The 18,608-nt window shown below is 44.7% G+C and overlaps 1 protein-coding gene across 2 annotated transcripts in view; it reads right to left on the reverse strand.

The window, feature by feature from the left end:
• PARVB (parvin beta) overlaps window positions 1-18,228 on the reverse strand; it is a 104,973-nt gene extending 86,745 nt beyond the window's left edge. The window contains exon 1 of one of the 2 annotated variants that reach the window (XM_038397832.2): window positions 17,685-18,228. In XM_038397832.2, the coding sequence (XP_038253760.1) occupies window positions 17,685-17,799 (115 nt within the window). In that variant the 5' untranslated portion in view covers window positions 17,800-18,228. Of the gene's footprint in view, window positions 1-8,176; window positions 8,510-17,684 lie in introns of those variants that run through there. The other variant, XM_043515606.1, reaches the window with a different exon arrangement.
• Between the last annotated feature and the right edge of the window lie 380 nt (window positions 18,229-18,608).

The raw sequence follows: 18,608 nt of genomic DNA on the forward strand, positions 1-18,608 counted from the left end.
AACAAGATGGCATGTGAATGAAGACCAGTGGAGAGCGAATTAGGAGAGGCACATTAAGGGAAAGTCCACAATCAGATGCCTGGAAACCCTTCCAAAACTCCATCGCCCCTGAAGAAAAGAAGATTCATTCCTCTGTGTGTGCCAGAGCTGTGTATTATACCCATACCACTATGCCAGACAAAAACTACAGTATACAAATGCCATTCTATTTTAAACTGAAAGAGACAGCAATCTATGCATCTATTTAATAATATGTCTTCAAACACTTGCCAAGCAGGCTAAGTGGGAAGATGTGTTTTGAGGATCACACATTGTTTTTATTTAAAGATGATGAGAAACAGACAATATGCTCTATAAAGAGACTGTAATTGTTCTCCATCTCATCCAACTCCCACGTTTCACGACATCAGGAGTTTATTTCCCCACCCCAAAGAACTGGTGTACATCTCTCTCGCTCAGCTAATTAAAAGTTTTCACTGCCAAAATATGGCAGCTACACTGAAAAATACATCCTCTCTTTTCAGTGTATATTTGTATTACAGTTCAATAATTTTAAATAAGAAATACTAAATGAGGAATTGGAAGTCATTAAAGCCAGAAGGGCTGGCCTGTTTTATGATCACCAGTGGAGTTCCTTAGGGATCGGTTTTGGGACCAATCTTATTTAATCTTTTTATTACTGACCTTGGCACAAAAAGTGGGTGTGCACTAATAAAGTTTGCAGATGATACAAAGCTGGGAGGTATTGCCAATTCGGAGAAGGATCGGGACATTATACAGGAGGATCTGGATGACCTTGTAAACTGGAGTAATAATAATAGGATGAAATTTAATAGTGAGACGTGTAAGGTTATGCATTTAGGGATTAACAACAAGAATTTTAGTTATAAGTTGGGGACGCATCAATTAGAAGTAACGGAAGAGGAGAAGGACCTTGGAGTATTGGTTGATCATAGGATGACTATGAGCTGCCAATGTGATATGGCTTTGAAAAAAACTAATGCGGTTTTGGGATGCATCAGGAGAGGCATTTCCAGTAGGGATAAAGAGGTTTTAGTACCATTATACAAGGCACTGGTGAGACCTCATCTAGAATAGTGTGTGCAGTTCTGGTCTCCCATGCTTAAAAAGGATGAATTCAAACTGGAGCAGGTACAGAGAAGGGCTACTAGGATGATCCGAGGAATGGAAAACTTGTCTTATGAAAGGAGACTCAAGGAGCTTGGCTTGTTTAGCCTAACTAAAAGAAGGTTGAGGGGAGATATGATTGCTCTCTCTAAATATATCAGAGGAATAAATACAGGAGAGGGAGAGGAATTATTTCAGCTCAGCACCAATGTGGACACAAGAACAAATGGGTATAAACTGGCCACCAGGAAGTTTAGACTTGAAATCAGATGAAGGTTTTTAACCATCAGAGGAGTGAAGTTTTGGAATAGCCTTCCAAGGGAAGCATTGGGGGCAAAAGATCTATCTGGTTTTAAGATTCTACTTGATAAGTTTTTGGAGGAGATGGTATAATGGGATAATGGGATTTTGGTACGTAATTGATCTTTAAATATTCTGGGTAAATAGGACTAATCCCCTGAGATGGGATATTAGATGGATGGGATCTGAGTTACCCAGGAAAGAATTTTCTGTAGTATCTGGCTGGTGAATCTTGCCCATATGCTCAGGGTTTAGCCGACTGCCATATTTGGGGTCGGGAAGGAATTTTCCTCCAGGGCAGATTGGAGAGGCCCTGGAGGTTTTTCGCCTTCCTCTGTAGCATGGGGCATGGTTGACTTGAGGGAGGCTTCTCTGCTCCTTGAAGTCTTTGAACCATGATTTGAGGACTTCAATAGCTCAGACATAGGTGAGGTTTTTCGTAGGAGTGGGTGGGTGAGATTCTGTGGCCTGCGCTGTGCAGGAGGTTGGACTAGATGATCAGAATGGTCCCTTCTGACCTTAGTATCTATGAATCACTTGAAAATACATTTTATTGGGTGTTGAAAAGTGTTATTATTTATTATTATAAAAACAACAACAACAACCACCTCTTATAGAGATCTCCAAATGTTTTACAGAAGAGGCAAGTATCATTATCCTCTTTTTAAAGTCTAAGAAACAGTCATTGAGAGATAATAGACTTGCTGAAGGTCACCCTGCCAGACAACAGCAGGGCCGGAAATAAAACCATATCCACGGCCATATCACCTAGGCTACACTGCCATCTCCTTTCTCCCTCCACCAATACATAAATAAATAAAAAATAAATATTCTGCCAACCGACTCCTTAAGGCAAGACTAAACTGGAAACATGTTGCACACCATGTTTTTCAATTAATCTACATGCAGCACAGAATCCATGACTTCTGGCTGCAGAAACACAGGTTTCTTCGTAGTGAAGATGGAGTCCCAGTGTTGTCTACATGGTGACTTATTGCATGGTAAGCCACTGTGTAGTGCACCAATTTTCAGTGCAAACATTGTTACAGCACAGTGAAAGCCCTAGCATACGGCTTAGCATACTACTTCAAAGTGCAGTATGTTAAGCCACACTCTCACAATTTTGCTGAAGCAGTGGCCACACCGTGAGTTACTACACAGCAAGCTGGGGTAATGTAGATTCACAGTAAATCCTCCTGTAGACAAGCCCCAAGACAAGAAATACATACATGGGCAGGCTGGACACATTCCATCCAGTAGAGGTTAGTAGAGTGTACACACATGTGCCTCCACACACACAAGCATTATCCATCTCAGAGGTGATGACTAAAGAGGGTAACAAAAACAACACAAAGGAAGAGGTATTCCGTATCTACCACACATGTGGCCAGGAAAACCCAACACAAATGCCATATTTTGCATATATCAACTGACCTAATACCCAGTGGGAATCAGTAACCTCCAGCAGTAACAACTAATGTATTTAACATATTTCAAAGACAAAACCCACTCAAAGTAACAATGCATCCCTCCCAACAGTCACCATCGTCTGCTGGAAAACCATGTGATGGGATGGAGTATTACTTCCACAAGTTGTCACCAATCACCACATTACTCAGAGTCATGGAGGCCTCATGCAACAATAAAAACTTGATAGAGAATATACTGGGGAAGGAGGGAAATGTCAGCTGATAATGAAAACACAAGAGCTCCATTAGAGAACCATTCAGACTAAGGCAGCAATAGAATCGACACAATGATCACTGACTAGACACAGCCTGTTGCGTCAATCAGGTCCCAAGAGGCACAGATTCAGGCTGTCAGGTTTTTCTGTTTTAGATTCAGCAAGCTGACTTTTAAGTCAATGGCTTCTGCAGTAAATTATAAATAACTGCATCCAGTTAGCCCGAGATGTCAGAGAACAAAATCTGCTGAAGTCATGACTGCTTTGATGACTTGAGGTCAGTGCAAGGAAAAGCCTGCGGGTAACCAGCTTTTGTCTTCCCTACTTCCTGCTGTCACTAAGTCTTCTAAAAAAAAACATATCGGGTTTGAGGGATGCCTCTTAGTTTGCTGATGTGCCGAGGGAGATGAACCACTGAAACAGGAAGACGGTAAGGCTGAAAATATGAAACGGCGGTGCACAACTCTGAGGTTAACAGGGGAAGCATAAAACAGCTCGAGTTACAGGCTCTACTAGCTGTAATGATGGTCAAAAGTCCCAAAGAGACACTGCTATATGAAAGCAGTGGGTCCTTCTTATGGTATATGCCAGTGTCGGTTTACTGTGTTCTTAGCTTTTCTGATGTCCCTAACAAGTAGTCATCAAGGGTTCTCTATGTCCCATGTATCCTCACATAATACCCCACACCTCCAAATTCATAAACCCAGGCTGAGATTTTCATCCACGTGCAAGGGATTTGGAAACCTAATCACCTTTACAATAAATGGGAATTGGATATCCAAATCCCTCTAGGCAACATTGAAAATCTCAGTCATATATTTTTACTCATTCCCCATGCCCTCAAGTTTGAAACTCTGGACTTCTGTGTCCACAGTACTGACCATATGTATACCTGGTACTTCCTGTATCAGGAAACCTCTCTGCACTGTGGATAAAGTTATCGCATAGGCTGAGCAGCAAGCCTGAAGCTGCTAAAACACTGAACCCTACAGCAAGCAGAGTATGCCTCACCTAGCTCTTGTCCCAGATCACCTGGCTCTTGAACCCTTACCTAGAAACTGTTCTAATAGATTTTGGCAATGGAAGGAGTTCACTAGCTGAGTCCCCGTTCTTGTGAAATAAAGGCATGATCCAAAGCCCAATGAAGTAAGTGGAAAGACTCCCATTGACTTTGAATCAAGTCTTAAAAACAGAACATTTTGGACCAGACAGAACATTCTCTTGGGTGAAGAATGATGGAGGCAATTTCGGTTTGCTGCAGAGAGTGAAAAGATGACAGGATAAACATCAATCATATGCGAATGTTTGGCCTTGGCAGCTGCTTTTAAAATATGCCAAAGAGATTTAATTTTACAATACTCCTTGTGTATATAAAACTCAGAACTGTATTGAATAAGCCCTCTGTACTCCCACAGTACTGAGCTGTGAATCACTTGAATAAAATTTACATTAATAAAGAGCCCTGATATGTTACAATCCATAAAAAGCACTGAAGTAGTTATGATTTCATCCATTGCAGATATAGTCCAGCCTAAATCACCACAAGTCAACTACCACAAAGGAACTGAGCAGTCTATAAAATGCCTTGTCCCCTCCAACAATATTTTTAAAAACAGTTGTGAAACCTGATTCTGTAAATTAAGTATTTTGATAACTATTTTGCTACCATTTCTGAAAAAAGTTTTTAAAAAAATCCAAAAATTTTAGTGAAAACAAAAAAAAAAACCTATTTCAAAACATTTTGAAATAAAAACAACTTCAGTATTTCAATTTTTTTTTTAAAAAGGGTGTTTCTTTTGCAACCTGCTCTAATAAAGATGCAGAGCTATTCTGCTGACTCTTGCTCCTGCCAGACCAAGTGAAGGTTTTTAGCTACAATCCAAGATATATAAAAAGATCCACCATTTCTCTCAGAGGTATTGTCCACACTTAAAAGCTTTTGCTAGCATAACTTAGACAAGTTCCCTAAATGAAATGAACTATACTGGCAAAAAAATTCTTTTGCTGGTATAACTGCATCTACAGCATTGCTAGGATTGCCAGGTGTCCAGTTTTTAACCGGAACACACAGTCAAAAAGGGATCCTAGCAGCTCCAGTCAGCACCACTGACCAGGCCATTAAAAGTTCAGTTGGTGCAGGGCTGGAAAGCATCCTGCCTGGCTCTGCGAGGCTCCCCAGAAGCAGCAACGTGTCCCTCAGCTCCTAGACGGAGTCCCATTGGCCGGGAACTGCAGTGGCGCCTCCGAGCGAGGGCAGTGTGCAGAGCCGCCTGGCCTCACCTCCACCTAGGAGCTGCTGCTTCTGTGAACTCAGGAGCCACCCAACCCCCGCCCCAGCCCTGAGCCGCCTCCCACACCCAAACTCCCTCCTGGAGCCCGCACCCCAAAGCCCCTCACGCACCCCACCCGAACCCCCTCCCATGCCCCAACCCCCTCCAGCATTCCCAACCCTTCAGCCCCAGCCCAGAGCCCCCTGTTGTACCCCAAACCCCTCATCCCTAGCCCCACCCCAGAGCCACAGGATCCCCAGCTGGAGCCCTCACCCCCCTGCACCCCAATCCCCTGTCCCAGCCAGGAGCCCCCTCCCATACCCTGAACCCCTCATTTCTGGCCCACCCCAGAGCCCGCATCCCCAGCCAGAGCTCTAACCCCCTCCTGCACCCAACCCCCTTGCCCCAACCCAGTGAAAATGAGCAAGTGAGTGAGGATGGGGAAATGGAGTGAGCAAGGGACAGGGCTGCTGGGCAAGGGCAGGACCTTGGGGAAGGGGCGGAGCAAGGGTGTTCAGGTTTGTGCGATTAGAAAGTTAGCAACCCTAAGCATTGCCAGCATAGCTACATCATTTTAAAAAAGCAACAACAAAAATACACTCCTAACTAACTGACACTGCTATGCCAGCAAAACTTTAAAGTGTAGACCTGGCCCGATGCAGAGGGAACTAGTGGCAGGGGCAGAGGGACCCTGAATGGTACAATCCTATGAACAGCCAAGCTCAGAAGCAAATTCATGTTTGTTGTTATTTAAGGAAACACTAGGAAGGTGAATAAGTTGGACTCAGTCCAGTGTGTGTCTATCAAGGCAGGAATGTCACCTGCCTCCGTATACGTACATGTATCATTTTAAAAGTATAATTCTAACAACATAAAACATGTAAATTCCCCTTCTAAAAACAATCAGTTCTGCTTAACCAGCTTTCATTCCACCATTGATTTATTTATTTAACTTTACATAGATATGAGCAACAGTGATGCTGCGTAAATGGATCATAAAAGCTAACCAAGTGCAGGCCAAAGATTCTGCGCTCTCTCTCGCTCTCTCTTTTTGTTAATATATCACCCTTTCATATGCAGATCAACTAGAAATCAGTGTTTCCAACTCTGACACTGAAAGCTGTGTGCCACTCTTCCATTACCTCAGAATACCTTGCTGGGCATATATGCATAATAAATTACACTTGGCTCTTACAGTTCTTTTCATCCACGGATCTCATGAGATGATTTCTCATAAGAAGCGAACTAAGCATCATTCTCCCTACTTTACACTCGAGGAAACCAAAGCAGAGAGAGGTGAAGTGCTGTCAAAAGGCAGGTCAATGCCAGAGCCGGGGAAAGAACTCAGGTTTCAAGGTTCCCATTCTAGGTGCTCTATCCATTAAGACACATTGTCACCACCAATGCTCTTCTTAAATAGCTACTGGAACTGGAAGCATCTTGCACAAATGATGGGTTGTCTAATACACAACATTGGTGAAATATGGCATTTAATACCTGGAATGTTTTCCATTTTATTATTAATTTGCTCTTTATTTAAGAATACTAGTGCTGCAGACCCAATCGTTGAAATGATGTACGAATTGTCTGGTCTGTTCTTCCACTTAAAGTTGCATTTCATGGCTATGGCATTTCAATTGTATTGCAGCTGTGAAATATGATCCTCCAAACTGGCCCTGAGGTTTGCAATCATTTGTCAGAAATGTCACTGCAGAGCCCTGCGGCAAGAATTTTTACTCATTATTTCCACATGGCACACAATGGTGGCCAAGAGGGGAAGAACTTTGAAACAGGAGGAGGAGCAAACATCCGGCCAGGCAGGAAACAAAAGGGACACAGAGTGCCTTGTTAACAAGATAAGGAGGATACAAAAAGAGCTACAGTATTAGTTGTTTCCTGCTATGGAACGTGAGTCTATGGAACACGGATGGGAGGGACTCCCACAGTCATCAACAAGACACAAGAGCCAGTTCACAGACACAGAAAGGCAGACCATCATTGAGGTAGAGGCTCAGAATCACTATTGTATCTAGGGAAGGGCTCAATCCTTCAGCCTTTACTTGTGAAAGTAGCACCTCCTTATCCAAGCAGTCCCCTTAACTTCAATGGAGCTACTTGCATGTACAAGGATTGAGGGATTAGGGCCCTACTTATTTTTGGCCCCCTACACTGATGAATCCATTGCCACCTACATTTAAACACAAACTTCCAAATTACACACAATATGATCCCTTCACATAGTGAGTGACATTAAACAGCAAGATCTAACAACACTGGTCTCTGGTAACAGTCTAAATACACAGAACACCACGCCAAGACACCATATGCAATGCTTAGTGGAACCCTGTCTCAAGCTCCACCTCCAGGATTTGCAAGAAACAGGTTAGCTTAAGAGGTTTCCTGTTTGGCAAGAAATACCACAACAGTGCCCAGCTGCTTGCCGTTATTTGACACTCTGTACCCCTGGTCATAAAATGAAGACGACACACATCAGACTAAAAGCTACCGCAAAGGCAGCAGCAGTGCAGGATTCCATGCACCATCCCAGTACATGCCTCAGCCCTGATGCCTAACGTCTCCAGGGCTGAGCTATCAGCTTGGCTTTGGCCCTACTTTGGGCCTGTCTACAGCATAGCTGCACCAGTGCGAACCTCTGGTATAGACAGTTAACACCACTATAAGTTACACTTGCTTGAAATCTGCAGACCAGCAATGGCTGTAGCCAGAGCAAATCCCCAGAGCAGACAAGACTGCCACCAAGAATGACAATTGTGATGCAATGTGAAACACTGACCTGCTAGGTTTTGGCAATGGAAGAAGTTCACCAGCTAAACGACTCCTTTAAATGATCAGCTGAGGTCCAGGCCCAGGCTTTGGGGAAGCAAACACCAGCCAGAGCACAAAATGTAAGCATCTGAACTATCTGAAGCATATGAACTCTTGCTGAAAGGGATTTTCCTGCTGGCTACTCAGGCCAGGTCAACACTACAGACCTATATTGGTATAACTAAGTCACCCGGGATGTGAAAAATCCAGACCCTTGAGCGACACAGTCATACTGACTTGACTCCCCGGGCAGACAGCACTATGTTGACAGAAGATCTTCTCCCACTGGCGTAGGAGCATCTTCACTTAAACAATACAGTCAATGCAGCTGTGCCAATGCAGCACTTTAAGCATAGATCTGTCCTCAGAAGTCATTCTCTCAATCAGCATTACGCTCTGCAAGAGTCAGGTGAAGAACGTTAGGGTTTTTGTTTTGTTTTAAATACTGGATCATTTCATGCCATGGGAAGCAAAATGGTGCTCACTCTGTAACATAACATGTTGTTAAATAGAGAGATCTGGTTGTTATATTACTGCGTAAAGTTTCTCTAACAAAAGATCACTGTTAGAATGATGATTGTATTGTCTCCAATATTTACATAGCTAAGATCTGTTAATTCCTAAACAGATAAAGCGTTAAAAATATAGTGCATCATTTAGTGTAGGTTTGTAAACTCAGTCACCAGCCAGGGAAAGATAACCAGCCACACACAGATCAGTTCATAGCCCTTACCTAAGGACTCTATTGATTGTCCAACACAAGAAATGCTGAGTGACAAACGAAACAACAGTCCTATTCTCAAACCAGATTGTGGGGGCCCTGGAAGTTTGGGCTATGTCTACACTACAATTACAAACCTGCAGCTGGCCTGTGTCAGCTGACTTCTGACTGGCTCATGGGGCTTGGGCTAAGGGGCTGTTCAATTGCTGTGTAGACATTCGGGTTTGGTCTAGAGCCTGGCCTCTGGGACCTTACGAGGGGGGAGGATCCCAGAGCTCAGTCTCCAGGCCAAACCCAAAAGTCTACATCACAACTGAACAGCCCCTTAGCCCAAGTCAGCTGAAATGGGCCAGCCACGGGTGTTTAATTGCAGCATAGACATACCGTTAGCGGTCAGCACCTCCACCGAGCCAAGACTCATCACCTCCCAGGCTTCAGCTGCATCCTCTAGCTGGTAATCATTAGACCCAATCATGGTCAGATGATTCCCAGCACTTGCTTGCCAGCTCCTCCAGGGCTGGCTGATCTCTGGCCTCATTGGCCCTTTAAGGGGCAGACCACTCTATTACATTTGTATTGAGGGATTTAGATGGGGGATCAGTAACATGTTATGTCTGAGGCAGTTGCTCCTGTTGCGGTGAGAAGCCAGCAAAGTAAGATGAGATGAGAATCTCTCGGTGGGGAACTTCTGGCCAGCCAGGCTGTGTGGCACAGGTGATGGTAGGCTTCGAAATGTGGAGTTAGCCGGTGGAGTCAGAGGCCAGGAAGTGTCAAAGCGGTCTTGTTTGTCAAAAGTGTCAAACAAGAAACCTTGTTCCTCCAAAAAGCAATCCCTTTATGGTTTGCTCTTTTGTCCTTCAACACTGGTGAGGCGGCCCCCTAAGTGCCCTCTTCACCAGCTCTATTCTCACATCACCCTTGTTTACAGGACAAGTGGTGCGAGATGTCAGTTTTTTGCCACCTGCGTCTGGTCATTTCATTCAGATGTGGACTTTGAACAGCGATCCATGCTTTTGTCACCTTTTAGGATTAGATGACTGCAACGTGCCCCCTATGTGGCTACACATTAACCAGTGCTCTGGGATCTAAACTGGCTGCCCATTGGTCTTCAGATGGAGTGTTGGTTAATGACCTATAAAGCGCTAAATGCTTAGGACTGGCCTACCTGAGGAGCCACCTCTCTCCCTGTGCCATACTATCACAGCTGCTGACAGCAGGAGTGCCAGAGCTGGATCCCCCTTGTTAGAAAAGAGAAAGGACAGCTGGCAGGGTGTTCTCTCCGAAGACTGTGGGTCTGTGGAATGCCCCATGCACACACTTTTGGTCCAGAATAGCCTGAATTTGGTACCCTTCAAGATAGGCTGCAAAAGCCATCTGTTTGAGAGGGTTTGCAGAGAGGGCTGAGGGTATGCTCCCACAATGACAAAAGGAGAGAAAGGAGTTTTTGTAGGGGGCTGGCTGAATTCCTGTTGAAATTATTACTTTAATGCTCCTGGGATTTCAATGTATTATTAATGAGGTGTTAAAGTGCCTAAAGCCTTGGATAGGCATCTTTTCAAATAATTTAAGCTAAATTAAATAAACGAACTCTAGCTAACCGCAGAGCAGCTGGAGGAATTAAGCTCAGCACAGAACATCAGTGGATTGGGAGTTAAAGGAGTGTAATTTTTTGGTACACCCTGTCTCCCATTCAGGCATTGTAGGATCAAATTATTATAGATTTGATGGCTCTAGAGCTCCCACAATAACAGCTGTGAGGCAAGCTTGGTCAAACTTGGCTAGGAGGTTCTGCTTCCATCCATTCTTCCATGTAGAGGCAGTCCAATGGAGCAATCCTAGCCTGAAAATCGTTGGCAAAACTTTGGAGGTGGAGGGATTGGATGGACAGAGGAATGATGAGTATGTCACAGCTAATTGCCAATGATAACTTTAAACCATTTGTAGATCTTTGGCAACAATTTGGCTTGCCCTGCTCCAGAGCATGGCCATATCTCCAGTTAAAGCATTTACTTATGAATGTATTTTGGACCAGATACATTGGGAACTCCAGAACCTCCATGGTTTTGGAGGAAACTTCCCGGATTTACTCTGCCAACAGCATCCTTTTATGATTTTCTGGTCCAAAAAATTCTGCCAAAGATTGTATGCCAAGCTTGTCTCTCTCACCAACAGAATTTGGACCAATAAAAAAAAAATATATATATTACCTCACCCCTCTTGTCTCTGCTAAAAACTGATAGTTTCAGAGATGCTTGGAATAGAGATTTGGATACACAACTATCTCTGACCCAATGGAATACAATTGTATCTAATGTTAAAAAACCAACTACAGACTGCATCCAATGAAGTGAGCTGTAGCTCACGAAAGCTTATGCTCAAATAAATTTGTTAGTCTCTAAGGTGCCGCAAATACTCCTTTTCTTTTGGCATTACACTAACTCATATGTTTTGGGAGAGCCCCCGTATCAATAATTTCTGGTACAAGGTAGATCAAAGGACCAATTTGATATTGGATGCTAAGTTGAGCCCTCCCCCCTTAAGTTTCATTCCTGGATATGTTCCTGATGCCTGGAGATTCCCTGGGTAGGGATGGGTCCAATGTGCAGTTTTGATTAAAAAAAATTAATCCAGCAAAAATAGAAAAGTCAATCCCGATCAAATATTGATGCCTAGCTCAGATATGTCACTTTCCCTCCCCTCCCTTTATCCTAACCCTCTTTATTTACTTTGTATATGACGACAAATTAGTATTTTGGTATATTTGTTGTATTTAGAAAAACAAACAATTAATTAAAAAGAGTAAATTTTTGCAGCATACCTACTCAGATACACTTTCCGAAGTCTACATGACAGATACTGTAAAAAAAAAACAAAACAAAAAAACACAAAAAACAAAAAAAAACACAAAAAAAAACAAAACCAAAGACACACTTTTACAAACCATATTCCACATAATCTATTCAAATCAAAAAAGATGAAGTTAGTTTTCTAGTAGATCCAATCTGGCCATCCTCTTGATTGCAATAGCATTATTTCACAGGGTAAGGTAGCACCTCGCATGTTGAAAGATGGCAACATGAGGCCTGGTGGACCTTATTCGGTACACTTTATTCCATACTCACACAACTAGTCCCACTGATTTCAAAGAGATTGAGGAACTCTCATCATTAACTTTGCTGTTGAGCTCATTTATTTCCCAGGATTTCCCCCCTCCCCAGCAATGAGAATGGAGAGGATAGTGGGAAAGTCTCTGCCCGGATGAGCCATAGGGGGCTTTAGACTTGGAGATGGATTTCAATTTGTGTGGAGACCTATGCATCAAAATGAGCTACCCAGACCAGTGAAGTGGCTATAGGGTGCATTAGTCAGTGGATACACAGCTGTTTATCATGCTGATCTGCTTGTAAGCGAACATAATGGCAAAGCAATATCCATTTCTATTTCTACCTAATTGACAAAGCACTATTGATCAGGCTATACTTCTCTTTCTTTGGTCCTGCACTGTCAGCAGCGGGCCAGCCAGCAGCTGTCAACTGTGCAGCAAGCCACTGGCTGCTCAGTCTCACTGCTACATTGGAATCCAGATCCCAAGGACCTTACCATCTTAACCTCCACTGTGTAGGTCATCGTTGGTATCCATCAAAACCGTAACATTATCTGGATGCAGTTATATTAATTGTGTTTTCTGCAGCACTGGCAACCCTCTCCCCACCTTTCCCCATTAATATTGATTAAATGATAAATCATAAATTGCTCTTTTTCTGTAACAAGTTCCTTCACCCTATACATTCTCATTTAGAAATAGCACTTAGCAATTAAGGCTGGTGTATTTCCTGTCACCCACTCCCCCACACAGGCATTATATATAGTTACAAAAATAGTCAGACGCCTTCTGCTCAAATCTTTCCCACAATCTCTGGCTAGGGAAAAAAAGCTTTGCAAGAACAAAAGAAGTGAAAATTGCAATGAAACATTCTCCTTTATTTCCGCATAGGAAAGTCAACTAATTTGATTGACAGGTGTTGGGGGAAGTTAAAAGCTCTCTTACAGACAAAGATGACCAGCTTTATCTTGCACATCATCTTTTATATGACCTGAGTGAAGCTAATGGCCCGTTTAGCCTGCAAATTCAACTGCATTGGGGAACTTGGTTACACCACATTCCTGATGTCATTAAACCATGTTTTGGTTTTACATACAGATGGGTCCAAAACAAGTTCTCTAAGATGCCAAAAGTCTTCCTTTTCTTTATGCGGATACAGAATAACATGGCTACTACTCTGATTCCTGAATCATGTTGCTAGTTTCTGTTTCAGCCTGGGACTGAACCATGTAAAATATAATTCCTGTATAATATACACCAACACCAAACTGTGTCATGGCACTACCATGTTACATGGAGATTTGTCATACAGTACTTCCTACAGTGTAGATTTGATACAGATAAAGGAAAAGGAGAAAATAGTTTCTGACTGAGGTAGGGAGCTACACAAAGGGAGCAAGGGTATGCGAAATTTTTAAAGTCAGAGACAACTAATGAACCAGTTCAGCCATAAAAGTCATATCAACCTACAACTAAGGGCATGGCTACACTTGCAGATGTAGAGCGCTTTGAGTTAAACCCACCTTCGGAGAGCGCAGTAGGGAAAGCGCTGCAGTCTGTCCTCACTGACAGGGAGCGATTGGATGGGGCGGAGGTTCGGGGAGGCGGATGATGGGTTGGTGGTCCATGGCGGGGCTATCATGGGACAGGGAATGGGTTGGATAGGTGTGGGAGTCCCGGAGAGCCTGTCAGGGGGCAAGGGTGTGGATAGGGGTCAGGGCAGTCAGGAGGGCGTTGGATAGCGGATGGGCGGTTAGGGACGGGGGTCCCGGGAGGGGGTGGTCAAGGGACAAAGAGCGGGGGGGGGGGTTGGATGGGTCGGGAGTTCTGAGGGGGATGGGAAGTGGGAGGGGGCCAGGCTGTCTGGCGAGTCACAGCCTTCCCTACCCGGCCCTCCATACAATTTTACAAACCCAATGTAGCTCTTGGGCCAAAAAGTTTGCCCACCCGTCTTACAGAGAGATCATTGGGCCATCTGCTGGCCTGCTCTGGGAAAACATTCACCAACTATTGCCCCCACAGCCTTTTCCTTCAATTGACAACTACGAGATTGGGGAGCAATTTCCCACATTCCCTTCCACAGAGGAATGGGATCGACCACATACTTTTCAAACATCTCATTTCAAGGGACAGCACTCATTTTAGTCTTAAAGTTTCCTCTATTCCATGCCCTCTCACATTATTAATGAAAATTTAGACCAGAACTATCCAGAAACAAAGTATTGCCAATGTAGATGACTTCTCAAGGTCCCTCCCAGTCTTACGTTTTCACAGGTCTGAATTCTGAAAACATTATCTTGAGTCTCACAATTTTTGGTGTGTGTAAATCTGTAGTTCCTGGAGGTGTATCACTAGGGGAGAATCCCAGCTTTTATTTTTAAAAAGGCAGTTTCTAGCCCTGATGTTTGCAGAGCAAAGCTTGAAAATGTGCACCCAAAAGCCTCAAAAACCAGGAGGCAAAGAAAAAGAACCCAACACTTTAAAAAAAAAAATCCCATTATTTTTAAGCCAATCTCATGAATTGTTTAGATGCAACTCATGATTTTTAAATGCTTGGAGTCTGCAACACTGGAATCATTAAACTAAGGTTAGAGAGAAGGCTATTTATATTAAAGAAATGAAACCCACCATTTGCTTTCTAAGTTTCCTATATGTGCATTTTTGGGGGCTTTCATTTTGGATCTTTGTCACATACTGCATTTGTGCCTTGGCAGGTTGAAAGAAATAGCTGGCTGGTATAGGGAAGAAGGCAGAAGAAGCTAAAGGAATGGAAGCCACTTCCCCTTACAGTGAATAACCTCCATGCCCTCAAAGTCATAATGCTGGCCCCGCCAGAACGTAAGCATGAAATAAACAAATGGTTGGTAACTACACAGGTCTGCGGAAATTTTTTTTTTCTTCATTTCCATTCATCCCATTTAAAGGAAAGAGTCACAAATTTAGATTTCCTTCCCATCAAGAAAAGCAATACAACTCAAGCAGTTTCCATCTCAACACAAAAGACAATAATTAAAATAAGTATTCTATAGCCAGCGGGAGCTGTGGCCACTAAAGGAGTTGGCAAAATAATAGGCAAGCTCAGCAAAACATGTGTTTGGCCTCATCTAAAAGTGACTGCAGCAGCAGATGTCCTGAAAAATGCAATCTTATAGTGTGGAAATTGTTTAAAAGTGATGCTGTCAACCTATTTCGGCTCAAAAAGTCACCTTCAAAAGCCAAAAACGTAGTTGTATATTTGAAAGTTTGGGGTCCCTGTCCAGAGATCAATTCCTTCATCCCCTTCTTTTGAAATTGTCTTATATCAGAGGACGTTGTGACTATATTTCTTCAGTATCTCAGAAATGGAATAGTGGAACAAAGTCTGAGAAACTCTGGATTAAAAAAAAGTAATCAAAGGAAATGGCTTTTCTTCTCCCAGGTTGTGGTTTGGTGTGGCCTAGCAACATCTCCTTTGATCCAAGTTTGGATGCCAAACATTTATATTTAAAAAAAAATGTACAGTTAATTGCTGTTCATAGAATAATTAAGTGTAATTAAAACATACGCAATTTCAATAGGTTTCAGAGTAGCAGCCGTGTTAGTCTGTATTCGCAAAAAGAAAAGGAGTACTTGTGGCACCTCAGAGACTAACAAATTTATTTGAGCATAAGCTTTCGTGAGCTACAGCTCACTTCATCGGATGCATCCTTTTCTTTTTACAATTTCAATAGTTAACTGAAAGGAGTTTCAAATGAAGTGACTCATCCCCTTCCCCCTCACCTCCAATCTTAATCTAGACCAGAGCCAAGAATGTCTCTGATTAGTAAGAACATCAGAATTGGATTCAAACATAAGGAAATGACACTCAGATTTCCTGCTACCAGATATCAATTGTTTGAGAGTAAGGATGATGATGCTGAAGGATACCTCTTATATAGGACTAGACATGCATTCAGAATCAAAGAATCAAAGGGCAAGAAAGTGAGTTATCCTTAAAAGGGACGTTGTCAATTAGTTTAGGGGAAAATTTAAGCTTAGTTTATAAAGAATTAAAACTAGTTCTACAAAATCTAATTACAGTATCTTCTTGTTTACACAAAAGTTGCATCATTTTAACTATTCTGATACAGTTAAAGCAGTATCACCACCATGAGGGTTTGTCCATAGTTAAAATGGACACTACCTATGCTGATGGGAGGGGTTCTCCTCTTAGCATAGGTAACTCACCTCCCCAAGAGGCAGTAGCTAGGTCAAGGAAAGAATTCTTCTGTCAACCTAGCACTGTCTACAAGGGGACTTAAAATGACCTAGCTATATTGTTCAGAGGTGTGGATTTTTCACACCTTTGACTGATGTAGTTAAGCCAATTTAATTTTCTATCTTAGATCAGGCCTTAGTGTGGATGCAATTTATATGAGCAAAACTGTGCGTTAGCTGGCATAGCTTATTCCAGGTCTCCCTCGCTCCAAGAGAAATAAACTATACTAGTAAAAGTAGTGACCAATATAGCTATGCCAGCAAAACTTTATAGTGCAGACCGGGCCCTCACACCAGTACAACTGTGTCCACACTAGGGCTACGTTTACACTTAAATCACAACGGCAGCATAGCTGCAACACAGCCGCTGCGCCATGGTAGCACTTCACTGTAAACACTCGCTACAGCGAGGAATGGGATTCCATCACACCCCTAGCCAAAACAGTTACACCTCTAGCAAAACAGCATGTAGACCAGCCCTGAAAAAACAACTGGTTGGATTTAAAGGGTCTCTTGCACTGTTTGCAACCCAAACACCACAGCATTGTGCTGGAGCAGCGGCTCTTGGCCTTCTCCCAACGATGAGCTCATTTTCCAACAGAAAGGAAGTTTCAGGCTCAGCACTCCTAGCTGAGAGCCCACGTGCAAGAGCAGGGGAGCTGGGAAGTAAAACTAGACAGGAAAAGAAGTGGAAGCGGCTGGTCCTGCCTCAGTGAACAAGGAGTAAATAAAGGAAGAGCTTGTAAGGGGGGAGGGATAGCTCAGTGGTTTGAGCATTGGCCTGCTAAACCCAGGCTTGTGAGTTCAATCCTTGAGGGGGCCATTTAGGGATCTGGGGCAAAAATTGGGGACTGGTCCTGCTTTGAGCAGAGGGTTGGACTAGATGATCTCCCTAGGTCCCTTCCAACCCTGATATTCTAGGAAATATATGGAAATAAGCTTTCTATGAAAGAAGCGGTGAAGGGGCTGTTCCCACTATTCAGCTAGCTGGAGCTTCAGCGCCGTGTGTTAGATCCGTGCAGGACCCCGCAGCCTTTGACCTTAGTACTGGCTCCGCCAGGACCGAGCGGTGCCCCCGCAGCCCAGCTGAGCTGGGACCGCTCCCCCAAAGCTCTCCGTGCTGCCCGGACGCCTGGCCCCCCAACTGCGAGCGCTCCCCGGCCCCGCTTCCCCTGCGGGCCAGGCCCTGGCACACCCGCCCCAGCGGGGCGCCAAAGCCGCCGAGGCTCAGCTGCCTGCGGGCTCTCGCCCCCCTTTCTCTGCCCCCAAGCCCATGGAAATAGCAAAGGGGGAGGGGGGGGTTGTTCCAAAGCCTCCCTGCCCCCGTTTCCCCGGCCGGGGGGGGAGCCCGCAGCAGCGGCCGCGAGTCACGTTGCTCTGATTCACTTTCTACCGCCCCCCCCCCGGGAGACTCACCCTCCTTCGCTTTCTTCTTCCTCGCCAGGGTCCCGCCGAGCTTGCCCAGGAAAGACTCGTCCTTCTTCATCCTGTGGGGCCGCAGGGTGGGCGAGCGGAGGGGCGCCGAGGACATCTGGCTTGTCCCGGGGCAGGAGGCGGTAGCGGGCTGGGAAGCTTGTTCGGGCCGGGCGGCGTGTGTGTGTGTGAGCCCCACACACCGGGAAAGGGGCGGGCTGGGAGCTGCAGGGATCGGCCGCTTTCCCGCCTGCCACAGCGCCCTGCCCTGGCGTGGAAGTCCCGGGAAGCCCCCTCGCGCGGGCGGGCGGGCGGCGGGCTCCCTCCCCGGCTGCGGCGCGAGCCGTGAAATCCTGCCGGGCTGAAACCCACGCGGCTGGGGAGTGTGGTTAAACCGAGCCTGTGTCAGCCCCACATAGGCCTGGGGTTGTGGTATGGGGCTGACACACACAAAAACCCCACACGGGCGCTGAACGCACCCCCCCCCCCCGCAAAAAAAAATCCTGTCAAATACGATCCATAATCCAGGCGTCCTTCCACTGCTCAGTCTGCCTGGCTTTCCTTTACTAGCCAGATGAGAAGATGGGGCTGGCGCCTATTGCAAACGTGTAGATGTTGTTATTGCGTGTGGAAGAAAGACATGAGCTCTTAGAGGACCCCTCTGAGATCTAGGCACCACACACACACTGAGGAGCCAGCCCCCCTGCCCTGAAGAGCTGACAGTGGAAACGGGGGGGGGGGGGGTTCAGGCACAGAGGTGTGAAGCCATTTGCCCAAAATCGGTGGCAGAACTGGGAATACAGCCCAGGGGCAGCAACTCAGCGGGTGGCAGTTATCACAGCTCTATTACAATCAAAGGAGCTATGACAGCTTCCACAAGCTGAGCATCTGCCCCCAAATCTCCTATTCCCCAGTCCAGTGCCCCAT

Source organism: Dermochelys coriacea, chromosome 1 (genome assembly GCF_009764565.3).
Source record: "Dermochelys coriacea isolate rDerCor1 chromosome 1, rDerCor1.pri.v4, whole genome shotgun sequence".
Lineage (NCBI taxonomy): Eukaryota > Metazoa > Chordata > Testudines > Dermochelyidae > Dermochelys > Dermochelys coriacea.